This window comes from Scyliorhinus canicula, chromosome 7 (genome assembly GCF_902713615.1).
Source record: "Scyliorhinus canicula chromosome 7, sScyCan1.1, whole genome shotgun sequence".
Lineage (NCBI taxonomy): Eukaryota > Metazoa > Chordata > Chondrichthyes > Carcharhiniformes > Scyliorhinidae > Scyliorhinus > Scyliorhinus canicula.
The window spans coordinates 133636460-133657535 of record NC_052152.1 but is presented as its reverse complement, the minus strand read 5'-3'; the positions used below and the strand labels follow the sequence as shown (position 1 = coordinate 133657535).

The following is a 21076-nucleotide window of genomic DNA, read 5'->3' as shown; positions in this document are numbered from 1 at the left end:
CTTCTCTTCTCCAAGAAGGACAATCCCCAGGTTCTTAAATCCGCACACGTAACTGAAGTCAGTCAGTCCCAAGGTTCAGGAATGGATTCCAGACTTGCCTCGCCCAGTTCGAAGAATGAGTACCAGTTTTGCTGGCATTCTGCCCCTACAGTTCAAAGAATGGGTCGCTGATTCTTTATACTCTCCCAGGTACCTCTCCTGGAGGCACATGCCTCACATGTCTTTCACCCACATCTGTAGTAATCATTGTTCACGCTCACCCCCGGCAGCATCACCCTGCACGCGGCAGTGGTAGTTGTGTTAACCGGCCAGCCGCAGAGGGACTAGCTCCCAGCTCACTGGGCCGCAGGGATTGATTACGGTTGTGATGGTTGCCACATCTTCCTTATTGCTGCCCAGGGATGCTGCTCAAGAAGTTAAGACAAACGTGTAGCGGCATTTCCAAATTTCCACTGCCCCATCAGCATCCATCTCCCAGCGAAAGGTGCAGTGTGAATTAGATCTGGGGTTGTAGCAAGCTTCAGTGCATGCTTCAATGCATTTATCTCGAGCAGAATGTCTCACATTCTGTTGTGAGCCCAGGTATGCAACCAAGCCTCTGCACTTACAAACTCAGCTCTGAGCGCACTGCTGCTCTTCACCGTAGTTTCAACTTGTCTGAAGTGCTTTTGGCAAAGGATCTACCCATCAAAAGTCCATCCCTTTCGATTCAGGGTATTCTTAGCAGTTACCAGGAAGAAGCCAGCTCGATTATTGAGCATTACACAAGAGTAAAATTCTCTGAACAGGCAGGAGACATAATGAACATTGCGGCTACAGGCCTGGCATATGTTATGTCGAATCTCAGACAGTTACTAACACCAGCCATTATTTTCAAACAAAATGGCACCACACAGACACCACTATAGTTAAGCAGGGTGGTAAAGCCCTAATTTAAAGCGGCATTGGACAGAATGTGCATATTTTTTTTTTTTTTTAAAGAGGGAGGTTCCACCCAACCATTTGTTAATCTAAGCAAGGATCCAGTTACAAACAACAGGTGTGTATAAGCAAAGCTTGTTAAAAAATACATTCTTGAAATTTACTGCCTATCCCTAGTTGCGTGAAAAGGTTGTGGTGAGCCACCATCTTGAACTGCTTCAACCTCTTGTGATTTAAAAAAAAAATAAGTTGAGAGTACCCAATTAGTTTTTTCCAATTAAGGGGCAATTTAGTGTGACCAATCTACCTAACCAGAACTGAAGATCTCCTACTTTCCAGAGAATCGCTCAATGCCTCAAGGTTTTGTTACCCACCCATTCGGTCCCAATACTTCGCCATTATACCTGCAAAAACTATGAGAAGCATTTCAAAATCTAAAAGAATTTTTGAAAAACTTTCACAAAGGTTTCACACCAGATTGGTTTTAATTTTCAGGGCTAAAGTGAGATGCAATTGGGCCTGGATAAAAAAAATTACTCTGCTTTATACAACAGCAACTGAGGGTGGCACGGTGGTGCAGTGGTTAGCACTGCTGCCTCACGGCACTGAGGACCCGGGTTCAATCCAGACATTCTCCCGTGTCTGCGTGGATCTCACCCCATAACACAAAAGATGTGCAGGGTAGGTAAATTGCCCCTTAATTGGGAAAACAAAATGGGGAACTCTAAATTCATTTTTTATTAAAGCAACAGTAGGAGCAGACTCATGAAGAAAATGTAGTCAGAACTTAATGCTTCATGGCCGCACAGAGATTGCAATTTTTCTTTCAGCTGCCATCAAGGGATTTTCCAAGTTGCCCACCAAGCATCTTCACAGGAAGCCACAAAAGAAATTTGAACCACCCCCTCCAACCAAATGACAAACATTACCCACACATGCCGTGCACGATATTTGTGATTAGTTTTCAAATCCCATTCTACAGACTTGAGGACAAGAAACTAGTTTGATAGTCTCAATGCAGCACCAATGAAATGCTGTCCTGCTGGAACCGTCACTGTTAAACAGAGGTGCCCTGCCAGTATTCATCCCTCAAGCCCAATGGGAAAACCTCAAGATTCCCTTGACATGATCACATTTCCATCTGTGGGACCTTACAATTTGTAAAATGGTTGTTGGAAATCTAACAGCTCGTGACTGCACTTCAAAAAGTACATCCTTAGCTGCAAGGTGCTTCCGATGCCCCAAAAACGTGCTACATAAATGCGTGCCAATCTTTGCTTTTCCTTCCTTAGCCAACATTCATCAATCACTACAGTCACCTCACTGACCCAGGTTCCCAACATCCATATCAGCATTCCACCTTCTTACTGACTGCTTTGGCCAGGCGATGTGTGTACAGCAGGCTACTGAGCATGCCTCAACAGCAAACACCCCAACAATGACACAATGTGTGAAACCAGCCACTGGTATCTCCTTATCTGAAATGCTCATTGTTCCCAATTGGTCCGGATAATCAGCATCCTGCTGGATCAGTTTCAAAGCTCAGGGTCAGATCAGGTTTGGAGTTGTTCCTGTCAAACAGTTTTCCTTTCTAAACAATTGTGCTCTGGGGCCTATAAAAAATTCAGAGAGCGCAATTTGGCCAAAGCATTTTTATTCCCCAAAGAGAGGAGAGAAAAAAATTGCCAACTTTTGATTGCCAAATTGCCAAAAGTTTGCAAAAATAAGCAACCCATTAAAATTTGGCAATAAACCAGTATGAAGGTTTAGAAAGATGGAACTTTGAATAAGATATAATTAAAGGGCTCCTATCCCCACCGAGATTTCTGATCTGCAACAAACTCGTCTTAAACTGAGGGCTTTCTCCAGGAAGAATGATTACGCTGTGACCTCAGAGAGATACTATTTATGCCAGTGACCGAACAGCAGCAACAATATGATGAAAGAGCAGATAACACAAACACTCATCTATAAAGGCTGAGGTATACACTAGAAATGGAGGATATTTCATTCACAGATAATGCAGCATCCTTCACATAGGCGAGATCATGTCTGGGAGCAAATGTCCACACATTCAGAGCACAAAATAGGATCAGGCACAACAGGATGAAAGAGAAAATGTTGCAGGTTAAGCCAGACTCAACCTTGCAAAAGAAAGCAGCATCAAGGAGCAATAATTTCTGCATCCATATACAAGGAAGAGGATAAAGTACAAAAGTCAGCACCCCACGCAGCGTCTTAAATAGAACTCACATTCATATACCCGAAGATCCAAACTAAACAAAGATGGCTAATTCCACATGAATGACATCAATGGCACCCTTGTGGTGGTACGAAGATTTATGTGGGATTTTGGACTTCAGCACTTTGGAAGACCATTAATCAGACAATACAAGAGATTGAGCTGCATGAGGAGGCATTAGGACAAACAATAGGTTGGTCAAAGAGATACTTCCACCATGATGAAGAGTTCAGTATTGGGACTGGTGCCAGGATTCCCAAGAACACCTCCTCTACTTACTTATCTGGAGGTATGCTTGTTTGGACAAATGGTGCTTTCCGTGCCCAAGAGCTTGCAATAGAAGCTGGCTGGGCAGGGAACTAAACAGCAGCAACCCACTGAAAAGGAAGGACTAACACACACAGCGCATCAGTAAGCACCAACAGGAAACAAGGACAATACACAGAAGTCTCCAAACCTGAAAGGTCGGATGCCAAAGTGCAACTTAGACTAGTTGACAACAAATGACAAAGGACAGCTATGACTGAGACCTGGGACACTGTGGGGAGGCAGACAAAGGGACCAACTCATTGCAGAGGTTACAGACAGCAGCAGGCAAGGGTTGGAGTGAAAGGCTGGTTAATGGTGCATTCCAGTTCATTCCAGTGTATTTGCCTGGCAGAGTGATGATGCTAGAACAGTAAGCTACTGTATTGCTACACAAAAGTGCCCTTGACCACAGTTAAGCAAGTAACCACAAATCAAAATTGCTCATCAGGAACTTGCACTGCGACCAGTTTGCAGAATGTCTCAATCTACGTTCTGGCCTGTCTTGTGTCTACACTGGTGAGCGATACAGTAATCTTTAGTATCTTCGACTAGAGCCCATGTGTATGATGCCCTGCAGATTGGTACCATGTTCAAGCACAAGGAAGTATTTTAAAAAGAATCAAAAAGGGAGGCTGCTCCAGTGTCTCTCCTTGCAATCTGCCCCACTTCACCCCACATCCCAATTTTCTTTCAGCTCGCCTCTTCTGGCAGTGGGTCTGTAACTCGATAACCCAATACATCCGTGGCCCTCCAGCACTTCACCAAAAGAACTGAGCTTGGCGTTAAGGATCCTTTGCTCTCCAAAGTGAGCAAATTAACCAACACGACAGCAAATGCACGATGTACAAGATCCCATGGCACTATTTGAAAAATAGCAGATGAGTTCTGATGTATTCATTGCTCAAACATTCACTAGCAACAAATGATTTGGTCACATAGTTCATTATGGGAGCTTGCTGTGCACAAATTGGCTGCTGTTTCCTACAACACAACAGTGGTAGCATGGTCAGCACGGGCTTGGAGGGCCTAAGGGCCTGTTCCTGTGCTGTACTATTCTTTGTTCTCTGTTGTGCTTTGACTCCACCTTTCGTACAACACAACAGTGACTCCACCTTTCCAAGTAAAATGTAATGTAAATGTGCCCATAGGCTGCTTTCCTCTAAGAGACTGGTGGCGATTTAACCAGAGGATCACCACACGTCAGGTAAGGGGCAAGGTTGAGAGGGCATGAATAACCTCAGCCAGTACGGGAATTTAACTCTTTCTGTGGCGTCTCTCCACATCACGAAGCAGCTGTCAGCCAACTGAGCTAACCGATTCTTCCTCCTCCTCCTCTTACATTCCCTCCTCTCTCTCTATGAAGAGGCCATTTCAGAACTACAAACTTCATGGCACATAGCATATCTGTTGTCATGTTAGATGTTGCGGTATCAGTTTGGGTCATAATGTGCTCCTACGCCACCACTCTCATTTTTCTTCATTTTGCCATTATTGGGTCTTAAAATGCCAGGATCCTTCCCACCATCACTGCCGCTATTTGGTTCAGATCAGAGTAATGAACCCCCAGGAATTGATGTCAATGTTACATTTCTTCATGTTGGCTTTCAGTTCACCCTCTTTTGGCCTTCTCTGGTATGTCTGCCCTGGCTGTCCTAAATTACACCATCTACTTTGCGAGCCTGGTATTTGACCTTGAACTACACAACCAACCCAACGAAGCGGATGACAGCGCGTGCTTGTGATCGGACACTGATGTAGATGTATCTATCCTCCAACATCATTGCCTGAAAAAGCACCAAGATGTCCCAAGCACATGAGAAGAGCTGTATTTAAAAGAGTACAGGGAAACTTCATCGCCATTGTAATTCCTCAACTCCACCTACCCCACACAGAATTATAAAATTCTGTTTTGACAAGGAATTGCCAAAGTAAGTTTTCTGCACTTAGGTGATCTGGGAAATGGCTGGTGGGAAAATGGAAGTCTACATATACAGATTTCTCTGCAGTTTAGTTCAGAAATCTGAGAACATTAATCGGGCAGCATGGTAGCAGAGTGGGTAGCACTGTTGCTTCACAGCGCCAGGGACCCAGGTTGATTCCCGACTTGGGTCACTGTCTGTGCAGACTCTGCACGTTCATCCCAGTGTCTGTGTGGGCTTCCTCCGGGTGCTCCGGTGTATTTAGATGTAATGACTAGTGCTAGTCGGTTTACAGCTAACATGTGCTAAAGCAATTGATGTACCAAGTCTTTTGCCACTATGAAATTGGACTGTATTCTCTTGCACTCTTCAAAGAGAATAAATGTTCCCATTTAATTAAAAAAGGTGACTGATGTTGAAAGTGAATATGAAAAAATAAAGTCATAAAACTGGTTTTGCTTCACACCGCACTGCAGGAAGTGCTGAGATTTTTTATTTAGTTTGTCTCTCAACACTGCAGGAATGTTACTGCTGTTTTCATGTCTTCCCCACCCCCCTCCAGAAGCATTTACTGATCACACTGCACAATACACCTGTGTTCCCACAAAAGCAGCCGGTCTTGTGAGGCAAGGTTGTGACTGGGTATATCTCAAAAATTCCTAGACAGATAGTCAGAAGATAAGGCGTTGACAGCAGACAGCGAGCACCAAGACTGAAGCCTCAGTTACACCACATGAAAAAAAAGAGGGAGACAGGATGACACGTTCTTCCCTCTGAGTGAGCTCACAGGGCTCTCAGATTGCACTGTGTGCTGGTTTAATGTTCAATGAAGGCTTTATATTCACTGTAAACTTTTCAAAGTGACAGGAAAGGGAAATGGGAATAAACTGACATTAACTGCCATATTAATTAACACATGCTTACGTCCTAGAATTGCTATGGTGAGACATGAGAAATTCTGGCCCACCTATACACCCAGGTGAGTTCAAGCCCCACAGGATGGACGGGGACACACACACACACGCACACGCTCACGCACGCACGCACAGCTAAGGACTGTCTTCTATTTTCTGGCTACAGACCTATCACACAAGGCATTGTGAAATATATTCAATCTGCCCCTGGCCAAAAATTGGCATTAAATGGAACAGCCTGCTCTGCCATTCAACCAGATCACCTGATCTTCCATCTCAATGCCAGTTTCCCAGCATTATCCCCATATCCCTTGACATCTATCGATCACCGTCTTCCATTGTCACTCCCCATTCACCTATTATCTTACTGACCAACATAGGTTTCTGTAATAACCCTCACCACGCATGGGGACACCTCAATTGATCTCCACGTGGGACTTGTGGAAGATGAGCTCCCTCACTAGTGGACGGAGGCCTGCCGATTTGCCGAATAAAAGCCGCCCCGGGTGGCACGGTAGCACTGCTGCCTCACAGTACTGAGGACCAAGGTTCGATACTGGCCTCGAGTCACTGTCTGTGTGGAGTTTTCACATTCTCCCAGTGCTAGCGTGGGTTCCACCCCCACACCCATAAGATGTATAGGATAGGTGTTATCGGCCACACTAAATTGCCCCTTAATTGGAAAAAAATAATTGGGTACTCTAAATTTATATTAAAATAAATAAATAAATAAATAAAAGGAGACTTCCGGTGACGGTGGGCGGGAGGCAGCCACACACTGGAGGGCTCCCGCTCGGGAATAGAAATTTCAGAGTTTTAATGCCTGGTCCCAGGGGCAACGGAGGCTGAAAAGGCTGTAAAAAGGCACAGGGAGGAGAAATGTCTACGTTTGGGAGAAAAACGGCCGTGACGAAAGGGGGTTAACGCAAGTCCGCCAGGGAGTGGAAAAGTCAGCGCAGGAACTGTAAGGAAAGCAGAGGCTGGGGCACCAGGGGAGGCCGCATCGCTCACGGCAGAAGAAATGACCAAGATGATGGCTGTGGAACTTGAAAAACAGTTCACAAAACACATGGAAGCGATGAGGAAGGAGATGGGAGCAGTATTGAAAGTGCTGGTGGAGGAGGCGATTGCCCCGGTGAGGGCGGCGGTATCAACAGCAGCGGCAGAGGTGCAGGAGCAAGGTGAGAAACTGAAGGAAGTGGAAGAGGCATTATTACAGCACAGTGATCAACTCACCTCGATGGGGAAGGAGTTGCCGAAGGTGATAGAGACCAACATGGTCTGCGAGCCAAAATGGAAGACCTGGAAAACAGATCCAGGCAACAGAATGAGGATTGTGGGTCTGCCCGAAGGGGTGGAAGGCCCGAGGCCGATGGAGTACTTTGCCACAATGTTGGCGAAGCTATTGGGGGAGTGGGACGATCCCTCCCGATATGAACTGGATCGGGCTCATCGGTCGTGGAGGCCTATACCAAAGGCGAGTGAGCTGCCAAGAGTAGTAACTGTGTTTCCATAGGTACAGCGTGAAGGAGAAGGTCCTGTGCTGGGCAAAGCAGAAGCAGGGTAGTGCAGTGGGCTGGAGCTGGTATGCGCATATACCAGGACTTTACGGTGGAGCTGGCAAGGAGGCGGGCTGCCTTCAGCTGGGTGAAGGCGGCACTGTACATCAGCAAGGTGCAGTGCGGCAGAGTATATCCAGCTAAGTTGAGGGTGACCTACAAATCCAAGGACTTTTATTTTGGGACGGCGGAAGCAGCGGAGGAGTTTGCGAAGACAGAAGGAATGTGGCAGAATTGAGAAATGGCCGTGTACCGATGTAGTCTCATGCAACTTTATTTTTTTCCACTGCGTGTTGGTGTATGTACGAAATGAGTTGACGCTGTATATATTTGGACAAGGGAAGAGACAGGACTTTCATTTGCTACAATGGTTCTTTGGGGCTTGGGTATGTATGGGGGGGCCATGTGCTAAAGGAGCTTTCTTGGTTTTCCTGGGACTGGGCAAGGGAGTAGGAGACCCCGGCGGGAGCCTCCATGCTGGCCGGTTTAAGCCGGGGTGAGGAGTGAGGTGGGGGGGGGGGGGCTGCGGCTATCGGAGCCCGGTAGAACAGGTTTCGGTGAGTCTAGCCAGGGTGAAAAGTTGGGGGAAGGAACAGAGGTTGGGAGGAGGAGTTTACAAGAGGAAGTGGAGGGGAGGAGTCTGGGAGGGGGGGGGTGTCTACAATTCTTGGGTTGTCATTTACGGTACACTTTAGGGGAGGGGGGGGGGGCAAGAGAGACTGTATATGTCAATGATGACCATAGGCGACTCCTGGTTCCTTTTTTTTTCCACCTAGGGAGGTTTTGATTTAATTGATGCTTATATTGTCAGGTGGGGGCAGCACGGTGGCGCAGTGGGTTAGCCCTGCTGCCTCAAGGCGCTGAGGTCCCAGGTTCGATCCCGGCTCTGGGTCACTGTCCACGTGGAGTTTGCACATTCTCCACGTGTTTGCGTGGGTTTCGCCCCCACAACAGGGTAGGTGGATTGGCCATGTTAAATTGCCCCTTAATTAGAAATTGGGTACTCTAAATTCTTTTCTTTTTTTAATTGTCAGGTGGGTCATTGTTTGGGGGGTGGTGGGAGGATGGGATCGTTGTTCCTGATAAGGGGATCGACATTGCATTTGTTACCGTTTACTGTTTGCGGGATGTAAATTCTGAAGAAAATGTGAAAATGGAGAATTAAAAATTTTTTTTTTATAAATGTTTTTATTGGATTTATATATATATAATATATATATATATAAATATAGAAGAGAAGGGCACACACACAATTCACGAAGGTAGATGAGAAAAGAAAAAAAAAACACAATGACAACATGAGAGAAGTACAAAATCAAATATTGTAACTGGTGGGGTATAATGCACCCGCCCAGCTGCAGCAACTCTGTACACTTGGCAAAATTTGTGTGTGTGTGTGTGTGTGTGTGTGTGTGTGTGGTGGTGGTGGGGTAGGAGAGACAATTCCTCCTCAAATGAGTCATGTGCTGGTTTTGTCCCTTGCTTCTCCCGGATGGATTTTGTGCCGTTGTAGTCGAGCTCACTACCACTTCAGCCGGCCCTCCCATCTTCCGCCTATATTCTCCTTTTTCTCTGTACCTGTGGATGCCAAGTTTGTTAACGTTGCCCTGCCTCCCCCCACCCCTTCCCCACCTACCTCCCTGGCTCTCCTCTATTTTTCCCCGTCTCTTCCCTCTTCTCCCCTTTCCCCCCCCTTGTGGTTCGCATTTCCCTCCTCTTGGATTGAATAGTCCCCCCCTCCCGGTCTATTTCTCACTCTCATGCTTTGGCTACTTTCCCCTGATTCTTGGCTACCTGGCTATTCTTCTGCTTGTTTGTTGGCCACAAACAGGTCCCGGAACAATTGGGTGAATGGCTCCCATGTTCTGTGGAAGCCGTCGTCTGACCCTCGGATGGCGAATTTGATTTTCTCCATTTGGAGAGATTCCGAGAGGTATAAAAATATTTATTAAGTAATAAAATAAATAAATAAATAAATGCCTGCCTGGTTGGGACTGTCACGATCAGCAGTCCTGGCTGGGACATTTGAACTGTACGCTGTGTTGCGGCTTTTACTTTGTTGGTTTATTAAATACGGATGCCATTCTCATCACCAGTATAAGGATAGCACAATTGCTTCACAGCTTCAGGGTCCCAGGTTTGATTCCGGCTTGGGTCACTGTCTGGTGGAGTCTGCACATCCTCCCCGTGTCTGCGTGGGTTTCCTCCGGCTGCTCCGGTTTCCTCCCACAGTCCAAAGATGTGCAGGTTAGGTGGATTGGCCATGATAAATTGCACTTAGTGTCCAAAATTGCCCTCAGTGTTGGGTGGGGTTACTGGGTTATGGGGATAGGGTGGAGGTGTTGACCTCAGGTAGGGTGCTCTTTACAAGAGCCGGTGCAGACTCGATGGGCCAAGTGGCCTCCTTCTGCACTGTAAATTCTATGATTCCAGGTTCGCCTAACTGCCAATGATACGTGTACCTCCCATGGTATTGCTCATGGATAGCCTGGATGATTAAAAAAAAACTTAAGAGTACCCAATTCATTTTTTCAAATCAAGGGGCAATTTAGCTTGGCCACCTACCCTGCACATCTTTGGGTTGTGGGGGCGAAACCCACGCAAACACGGGGAGAATGTGCAAACTCCACACGGTCAGTGACCCAGAGCCAGGATCGAACCTGGGACCTTGGTGCCCTGAGGCAGCAGTGCTAACCATGGCACCACCGTGCTGCCCCTGGATGATATTTATCAGCTCCTAATCACTACTCAAGTACTCCCTGTAATGATCCAGGTTCGTTGGAATCAGTTCAAAAATTGGAGATGCAAGAAACATTCAAAGTTCTGGTTTAGAATCTCAAGATGAAATGCCTGGCTTGCTTTCTCTTAAAAATAAAACTGCAATGTGCCATGACAGATAAAAAACAAGACAGGAGTGCAGTATCTGCAATGTAACAGATATGTGCTAGACTTGCTTAAAGCAACGGTAGGGTGGCGGGGGGAGGGGGGCACAAACAAAAACACAATTTGACAAATAATGAGGTTTCCTGATACCATTAGCAATGAAGCCACCTTTCAGACAGTACTGATACTGAAGAGGCCAATATTTTCAGTTGGAGCTGTGCTCTTGAGAAATAGAAGACACACAGATAGACATGATCTGGCATTCTGTTACCTTGCTAATCTAAAATGCAATTGATCAGTTCAGCAGAAAGCCATCATCTGGCCTAAATACTGCACATCACCTGCTGATTGGCAATTCATTATTTAGGTGGGGGTGATGGACAGAGCGAGTCTGTCAGCAGAAATGAAAATGCTGTTAGGTCTGACAGAATCTGTGGAGAAACAGAGTTTAAAGTTTGGAGGCAATAGGATTCGTCAGAGCAGAAATGTGATGGGGTTTCTGCTCCTGGCATGGGTGGGGTGGAGCAGGAAGAGCCAAATAGAAGGTCAGGAGAGATAAAAGGACAAAGACATCATAGGCACAAGACAAAGGGAGTGTTAATGCTAGAGTTAAAGACCAAGGCAGGTGTTAATAGTAACATAAAGGAGAGATAGCAGAATGTGTAAATAGCAAAACCCGTGTCAGTACTCTCCGAAAGCAAAACATAAGAAAAAAGTTATGGATTGGCGCTTGGTGGGAAGAAAATCAAAATTGAGGATAGAGTTCAGTTTGAAGTTGTCGAATTCAAAGTCCACAAGGCTGAAAAATGCCAAATTAGAAGGAGAGGTTCTGTTCCCCAGTTTGTGTTGGGCTTCACTGGAACGTTGCAACAGTCCGAGGATAGAAATGTAGGCACTAAAGCAAGCCGGGGAATTGAAATGGTAACAGCGGGAAGGTCAGGTTCATGGCTGCGGACTGAGTCAAGGTGTTCCCACAAAAGTAGCATGGTGGTTAGCATAAATGCTTCACAGCTCCAGGGTCCCAGGTTCGATTCCCGGCTGGGTCACTGTCTGTGTGGAGTCTGCACGTCCTCCCCGTGTGCGTGGGTTTCCTCCGGGTGCTCCGGTTTCCTCCCACAGTCCAAAGATGTGCGGGTTAGGTGGATTGGCTATGCTAAATTGCCCGTAGTGTCCTAATAAAAGGTTAAGGGGGGGTTGTTGGGTTACGGGTATAGGGTGGATACGTGGGTTGAGTAGAGTGATCATAGCTCGGCACAACATTGAGGGCCGAAGGGCCTGTTCTGTGCTGTACTGTTCTATGTTCTATGTTCTAAAACTGTCACCTGGTGTGCATTTAGTCTCCCCAGGGTAGAGGAGACTCCCATTGTGAACAGTGAATGCGGTAGACTAAATTCAAAGGACTGCAAGTGAACTGTTGCTTCACCTGGAAGGATTCTTGGACAATGAGGAGGGAGGAGGTAATGGAGCAGGGTTACATCTCCTGTAATTGCGAGAAGATGACATGAAAAGAGGGTGAGGTTTTAGATCCAAGACTGGCTTAGTGGGAGGAGATAGAGGGTGATAATATAAAATGTTATAAATGTAAATATATTTGGGGGCGGGGGGGGGGGGGTGGAGAAATGACAAGTAGGTTCGCAGATGATCTGAAGATCAGCAGGGTGTTTAAGGTGAGGAAGAAGGTGTTAGGTTACAGAAATATATAGATGGGTTGGTCAAATGGCCAGATGGAATTTAATCCTGAAACAAAAAAAAGAGAGGTGATGCACTTTGGAAGCAGTAACAAGAGAAGGAAGGGAATGCATAGCAGGACACCAACCACTGTGGCTGCCTCCTTGGCACCCATCTTTCTGGACCGAGTCACTGAACTTCAATCGGGATTTAAAACTCGTGATTCAGCACTGCCCCCGAGCCCTTCAATTCAAGCTGAGGATTATAGAGCCTGAACTCATGCCCCAAGCACCAAGATGAGACCTGGAAGTTTTCTGCATGAATGGTTCTTAAATACGTGGGTCGGTGGCACAGTGGTTAGCACTGCTGCCTCACGGCGCTGAGGACCCGGGTTCAATTCTAGCTCCGGGTGACTGTCCATGTGGAGTTTGCACATTCTCCCCGTATCTGCGTGGGTCTCACTCCGACAACAGGGTAGGTGGATTGGCCATGCTTATTGGGGAAAAGGTTGGCTACAAAGTGGTTTTTTCATTGCTGTAAATTGGAAGAAATTCTTTCCATTGGGCAGTGGGTCAGTAAAGAAAAGATCCAGATTTAAGATAATTGGCGAAAGAATAAGGGAAGATAAGGAGATCAAAAATAAACAGCTGTTACAATCCAGAATGCCTGAAGAGGTGGTGGAAGCAGAATAAAGTTGCAAATTAAAGTTTACTGATCGCTCCCAGGGATTCAGAATTTGAATTATGCACGTTTTTTGTTATTGCTGAAAAATCCCAATTTTTCATTGGAAAATGCAGGGAGATGCAAAGTTGTCAAAATTACAGATATAATTATCACCTCAAGTGAAAGAGAGTTATTGTGCTGCAGAATGCCAATCTGTCCCCGCTCCCACTGGCACTTCAGAAGTTCTTGTCATACTGCTTTGATAAAGGTTGTTGACTGTATGATAAATTAGACCATTAACTCACTGGAACATTTTGTACAGGGAAAAGGTCAGACTTCAGCCAATTTGGCCCATGATGTAACCTTTTTCAGCTCGCTTGACCCAGTTTCTCCAAAAGCAGCCAGTGTCAAACCTCATACAGCGAAAACTCAGAATCAGAGTACACAGCGAAAACTCAGAATCAGAGTACTCAGAAACTGCCTCAATTTGCCAAACAAAACAAAGAATCTGGTGACCATGTCCCAGAAAGAAAAATAGGTAATTTCCACTTCCATACAAATGGAACGAGAGAAGGCCACTCAGCCCCTCAAGCCATTCAGTTATGTCATGGTCGTTCTGTATCTTGATTCCATTTACCAGTAATCCCTTGCCTAACAAAAATCTATCCTCAGCTGTCATTTTTGATTGACCAGCAGCCCTCAACGTCTTTTCTGAGGGAAGGGTTTTGCAGATTTCCACTACTTTGTGCAATAAAGTGCTTCCTGAGATTAATCCCTGAACAAGTCTGCTCTCATTGAGGTTATGCCCTCTGGTTCTGGACTCCACCACAGGAGGAACTATTCTCTTCTCCATCTAACCCGTCAAATTCTTTAATCATGTTAATCTCAATTGGATTATAATAATAACCTTTATTGTCACAAGTAGGCTTACATTTGCATTGCAATGAAGTTACTGCGAAAAGCCCCTAGTCACCACATTCTGGAGCCTGTTCGGGTACACAGAGGGACAATTCAAAATATTCAATTCACCCAACAGCACGTCTTTCGGGTCTTGTGGGAGGAAACCAAACACCCGGAGGAAACCCACATAGACACGGAGAAGTGCAGACTCCAGACAGTGACCCAAGCCGGGAATCGAACGTGGGACCCATGAGCTGTGAAGCAACAGTGCTAGCCACTGTGCTACCGTGCCGCCCATAATTACCCATAATTTTCTAATACCCAAAAGTCTATGCAGCATAATTATCATCTTTCCCACATTTATCAAGCTATCTAATGAGCTAGAGGTGTACAAGTAGTTGTTACTTTCAAAGTACACAAGTAAAAAGGCCATTTGGCTCACCAAAGCCCATCTTTTAGTTGCCCAACTCTTCCTTCCATCACAGCATTCAGCTCAACTTTGAACAGATCCAATTTTGCCCAAGCTTTATTAAGTAAGTGTTTGCTCTGATGTTATTTCCAGTTCACATGCCTTGGATCATCTTGAAACAATAAAATTCACCCAATCCACACCATTTTACATTCCTCATTAGATCTTCCTCACAGGTGATGCCCTGTACACTAGGGATCAGTCCTTATGTTCTTGTGGTTCCCTCCCCAACATGTGCATGCCTCCCTTTGGGGTGACAGAAATCCAACACAGGTGACCTTCCCGCAAATTCTGGGTCTCAGCAAATTCTCAGATCTATAGTTTGAACACTATTGTTTTGGCTACATGTTACAAAGCTACATTAGCTTTTTGTCCCACGGTCCATGATCTGTGCAGTACAAGAGCTGTCCTCCCAATTTCTGTTGGGGAGGTGTAAGTAAAGTTAATGGCCGCAGTTGAGCAGGTATTAGTCTTCAGTACAGGACAGAACATCAAGATGGCGATAAGGACAGGATGGAATTCTCCCTTACATTTCACAACATCCCAGCTTCAATCGTTTGCTCACTTGTTAGTCAAGCTTGGCCAAGGCAGTAGATGTCCCATCAGTCGCAGAATCAAACCAACACAACAATCCTCTAGTGCTTGCCAGGCAATTAACTTTCCATTGGCTTTTGCTTTCTAGGAGGTGAGGCATGAGGGTTAAATTGAATTTGGATACCAAGTGACCTCAATAGCCCTGGGACCGCAACCACCTCTGGCTCTCCAACCCCGAGAACTCTTACGTTCCTCTAATCTTGATTGCTTGCTCACCCCCACACTCTCCATCCCACTATTGACAGTGTTACCTTCAGCCATTCTGGGCCCCAAACACGTGAAATTCTCTAAGGGAAGGGGAGTGGGAGTTTAGGAGATTTCTTCAAACCTACATTTTTGGCCACATCTATGGTCAGCAGTCTTCATGTCTCCTCCCTTCACTTGTATTAATTTTTGTCATACGGCTAGAAGAACGTGTGGACATTTTATGTGTCAAACACACTATATAAATGCAAGATGGACGGATGAAATTTTTTTTTTAAAATTCAGCTAGGGCTCCCTCTGTAGGTTACTATCTAGTGACTCAGCCACAATAAATGAACCAACACAACAAATATTTGTGGCTTTTGTTGCATGGGAGACGAGGGGTGAAATTACCAGGCAACGGAACATTTTCTAGCCTTGTGAATTCAACAGCAAATACAGCAGTCAAAACCCTTCTGCCCCAGCTAGCCTGAAGCAGCACAGCACTTGCAAATTTAGCCAATCTCATGGCTGCTCACCGCAAACGGCCAATCTATGCAAATTTGAAAGAACATACAAACCCAAACTAGTTTCTTCCACGGAGCGACGGTAAAACTTCTCTGGAGTTACAATTAGACTCCAGATGCGAGATGTTGGGAGAGGGGGGGGGGGGGGGGGGGGGAAACAGTGTGTAACACCCATTTCTCTCAACTTCTGAAAGCACTGGCAGAGGGAAGGAAGTAGCAGCCAACACACCCACTCTCCAATAACAGGTTTGAAGTTTTACACGCAGCTTAATCATAAACTCATGTGAATAGATTCATTCTGCCAAAAAGCAGTTTTAAGAGGAATAGAAACCAGAATTATTTTTTAATGACTGTAAAAGAATGCCAAAGGGGCGTAACTTCCTCAGGAGCCCATTTAGCTCGGATTGCTAGTTTCAGGAAGGGCGATTTTAATGGGGAGGGGGAAAGAGAGGAATCTGCAGTTGCAATTTACACCAAAGGTATCCTGATCACTGTCTCAACTCTGCTGCATCCACACTACCAGGAACACCCTGAGCACCTTCCAGTCTGCAACTACAGCTTTCTTGAGAGACATGAAGCACTGAGGCAGCTCCAACTTTAAGAGCTGTTCCATAAATGGTCCCCGACTGCTCCACATAGTCTGCAAAGAACCAAAACAGCTGCACGAATATTTTAAGATTGTTCATCCATCAAAAAAGCATTGGCAGGAGTTTCCTAAAGCAAAGCCATCTTATTGGAGCTAGTACAGTTTAGATAAACAAACAGTCTGCCATCTATGTACGTGCAAAAGTAACTGAACCAAACCTGGTTGGTTTTGGAGCCATTTCAATATTAATTGGGAGACGATCCAACTAATGCAGAGAGTCAGCAAGTCATGTACTAGTAAATACAGGAACCTGCATTTATATATCACCAGTAATGAAGTAAAGCAACAGACTCTGGAGATCTCAATTATTCAAGCTCCATTCCCGGTGGGCAATAATGAGCCACTGCATCAGATAATTTATGAAAGACCTCGGGAATTAAGCATCCAACCTTCAGAGCCGCTTTCCTCCCACACAATTTTTCTACCTCAATTCTAAAGGCAGTGAGTTTTGGCTGGAGCCACTGTGGCTTTTCTGAAAAACTTTGTGCAAATGTCCAATCCTAGCGCCAGCAGGCAGCTCAACTACAAAGGGTGTAGAAACTGAAGGCAATCTTGGCCACAGATGTGCATTTCTGGCAAGGTTCAGGAATTTGAGATGAGCTTCCCTCCGTTGCCGTTGCTCAGGGATATGGAAGCCAACTGTTAACATCGCTACCGCTGGCCCAGCAGCAAATCTCTCTCTGTACAGTCCCATACCACAACACATCAAGCATTCGGGCCACCAGTGTCTATCTCCTTTGTTTAATCTCGACAAACCTGCATTTACACAAGTGTAAATGTCCGAAAGCACTATGCAGCCAAATTAATTCTTCAGATGTGGGCGTCGCTGGCTAGGTCAGCATTTATTGCCCATCCCTAATTGCCCTTTAAGATGGTGGTGAGTTTATTGAGGCATTTTTGGCATATAAAAACAATGACATTTTATACTGCTGTACAAAAGGAAAAGCAAGTAACCCACATTACAAACCCCAACTCCATTCTCGCAAGGACCTGCCTAAAGCACCCCCTACTCTACCCTACCCCCCCCCCCCCCCCCCAAACACACACACGCTGATGATTAATTATCTGCAAAGAAGTCAATGAATGGCTGCCACCTCCGGGCGAACCCGATACTGAACCTCTCAAGGTGAACTTAAAGCTCGCCATGTCCGATAGCCATGCTTCGGTCTTCGGGGGCTTTGAGTCCCTCCACGCCAACAGTGTTCGTCGCCGGGCTACCAGGGAAGCAAAGGCCAAGACGCGGCCTCCTTCTCCTCCTGGACTCCCAGGTCCTCCGACACCCCAAAGATTGCCACCTCAGGACTCATTACCACCCCCAGTTTTCAAAACCCGGGACATGATGTCCACGAATCCCTGCCTGGACCCCCCCCCCCCCCCCCCCCCACCCCACCGAGTCTAGGGCACGACCAGAACATGTGCACGTGATTAGTCGGCCCACCGGCGCATCTGGCACACTTGCCCTCCAGCCCGAAGCATTTACTCATCCGGGCCACCGTCATGTGGGCCCGGTGCACGACCTTAAACTGGATCAGACTGAGCCTGGCACATGTTGCGGTTGTGTTTATCCAGAGCTTCTGCTCAAACACCGTTATCCATCTCTCGCCAGCCCCCCCCCCCCCCCCCCCCCCCCCCAGCCCCTCCTCCCACTTAGGCTTCAGGTCCTCAGTCTGTGTATCCTCTGCTCCCATTAGCTCTTTGCAAATATCAGAGACTCTACCCTCACCTAGAAACTACCCTGTCCTGCCTCCCCTTTGGCGGGAGGTGTGGGAAGGACGGCACCAGTCTACGCACAAAATCCCTCACCTGTAAGTATCTAAAGTCATTCTCTCCCACCAGCCCAAACTTCTCCTCCAATGCCCTCGTGCTCAGAAAGCTCCCTTCCAGGAACAGATCACCCACCCTCACAATCCCCGCCCTCCGCCACAGTCGGCACCCACCGTCCATGTTCCCCGGGGCAAATCAGTGATTGCCGCAGATTGGGGTCCACGCTGATGCTCTCACTTCCCCTATATGCCTCCTCCACTGGCCGCAGAGCCGCCACCACTATAGGGCTGGTGGAGTACCGCGCCGGCGGGAGGGGCAGGGGCACCGTAACCAGGGCTGCCAAGCTGGTGCCCCTGCACGAAGTAGCCTCCATCCGCTCCCAAACCGACCCCGTACCAACCATCCATTTCCGTATCATCGCTATGTTGCTCATAGTAGTTGCTAAAGTTCGGCAATGCCAGCTCCCACATCCCCTCTGTTCCTTTCGAGCATCACCTTCCTCACCCTCGGGGACTTCCCCGCCCAGACATATCCCAGGATAATTTTATTCAGCCTCTTAAAGGAGGACCTCGGGGTGAAAATGGGGAGACACTGAAATACGAACAAGAATCTCGGGAGAAGGTCATCTTAACAGTCTGCACACTCCCCGCTAGTGACAGTGGGAGCGCATCCCAACTCCGAACCTCCTCCCTCACTCGTTCCACCAGTTGGGACAGGTTGAGCTTATGCAACCTACCCCAGTCACGTGCCACCTGTATCCCCAAGTATCTAAAGCTGTGAGTTGCCCTCTTGAACCGCTGCAATCTATGTGGTGTAGGAACTCTTATTCCAGAATTTCGACCCAGCGGAGGTGATGGAATGGTAATATATTTCCAAGTCGGGGTGGTGAGTGACTTGAGTGGGGAACCTCCAGGTGGAGGCGTTCCCAGGTATCTGGTGCTCTCGTCCTTCTGGGTGATGGTGGTCATGGGTTTGTAAAATGCTGTCCAAGGAGCCTTGGTGAGTGCCTGCATTGCATCTTGGAGATGGTACACACGACTTTCACTGTGCGTCGGTGGTGGAGGGAGTAGCAATCAAGTGGGCTGCTTTGTCCTGGATGGTGTCAAGCTACACTCATCCAGGCAAGTGGAGTGTATTCCATTACACTCCTGACTTGCGCCTTGTAGATGGCAGAGTGGTTTTGGGAAGTCAGGAGGTGAGTTTCTCTCATAGGTTTCCTAGCCTGTCTAGTCCAGTTCAGGTTCTGGTCAATGGTAATCCCCAGGACATTGATAGTGGGGATTCAGCGATGGTAATGCCATTGAACGTCTTGGGGCTATATTTTGTTAGGGAATGGTCATTGCCTGGCACAAATGTACCATGCACATTTCAGCTCAGCTCCTGCATTAAGACATGCCAACTTTGAAGTGTAGTCTGTTGTAATGTAAAGAGACATGGTAGCTCCCCAAAATCCAACAAACAGCAATTAGAATTGACTATAACGTCTGGGCAGTACAGAGCGTGCCCAGATGTAGGTCATTCAGCCCTTAAGCCTGTTGCGTTTGATAAGACCATGGCATGTCTGATTGTGGCCTTACTTTTCTGTTTACCGCCCCCCCCCCCCCCCCCCCCACACAACCCTTTGATTCACTGGTCAATCAAGAATCTGTCTAAACTAGCCTTAAATATATTCAACAACCCAGCCTCCATTGCATTTGACAAACTAACCACCCTCGAATATTTGGATAGTCAGATGCTTTTCCCCAGGGTAGAGGGGTCAATTACTAGGGGGCATAGGTTTAAGATGCGAGGGGCCAGGTATAGAGTAGATGTACGAGGCAAGTTTTTTTTTATACACAGAGGGTAGTGGGTGCCTGGAATTCGCTGCCGGAGGAGGTGGTGGAAGCAGGGACGATATTGACATTTAAGGGGCATCTTGACAAATACATGAATAGGATGGGAATAGAGGGATACGGACCCAGGAAGTGTAGAAGATTGTAGTTTAGTCGGGCAGCATGGTCGGCACGGGCTTGGAGGGCCGAAGGGCCTGTTCCTGTGCTGTACTTTTCTTTGTTCTTTGCTTGAAAAAAATAATTCTCATCTCGGTCTTAAATGGGAGACCCCTAATTTTAAATTGTGTCTCTCCATTCAAGTATTTCCAACAAGGCGAATCATCCTCTCTGTATCCACCCTATTAGGTCATTCAGACACCATCAATTTTTTTTAAAAAGAGATTATCTGGTGCTTGTGGGACCCACTGGTACAAAACTTGTCTACAACGGTTCCCTGCACAACGCAGCAGTGTGGCATTACACAGGTCTCCTCACTGGCTGTCAACTCCAGAAGTGAGTAGGGGAAAACTAAATCAGAAAACACGTTCTGCATTTGGCTGCGACGTATTGCTAGCACTTTTTCACGTGAATCATTAGTCGGGACAGCAGTCTGGAAAATGAACCCTAAAATTAAAAGATAACAGCAACACTAGCACCAATAAAATGAGTCACACAAGCCACATCTCCAAGATTAACCATAGATTTACATCAGCTCTACGTGGACAGGAGCACCCTCAACTCCCTCTACTCCAGGGGTGGGCAAACTACGGCCCACGGGCCGTAAAAATTTTTTTAAAGGTTAATGGGGGGGGGGTGGGGGGGCGCTGTTGGGTTACTTACTGGTATAGGGTGGATACGTTGACTTGAGTAGGGTGATCATTGCTCGGCACAACGTCGAGGGCCGAAGGGCCTGTTCTGTGCTGTACTGTTCTATGTTCTATATGAGGCGCCCAGAATCATAACCGGGTGAAGTAATTATTTTACTTAATATACTATGCGGCCCTTTGTGAATTGTGAATTTCTGAATGTGGCCCTTGCATGGAAAAGTTTGCCACCCCTGCTCTACTCTCATCAGTAGAGGTGTCTGGCTAAACACTTCCCCAA

The 21076-nt window shown here is 46.7% G+C and overlaps 1 protein-coding gene across 1 annotated transcript in view; it reads right to left on the bottom strand.

Moving 5' to 3' along the window:
* LOC119969138 (protein TMEPAI-like) overlaps positions 1–21076 on the bottom strand; it is a 104019-nt gene that overhangs the window by 61692 nt on the left and 21251 nt on the right. Inside the window, exon 2 of the mRNA XM_038802355.1 lies at positions 20454–20596. Within this exon, the coding sequence (XP_038658283.1) occupies positions 20454–20596 (143 nt within the window). The remainder of the gene's footprint in view (positions 1–20453; positions 20597–21076) is intronic.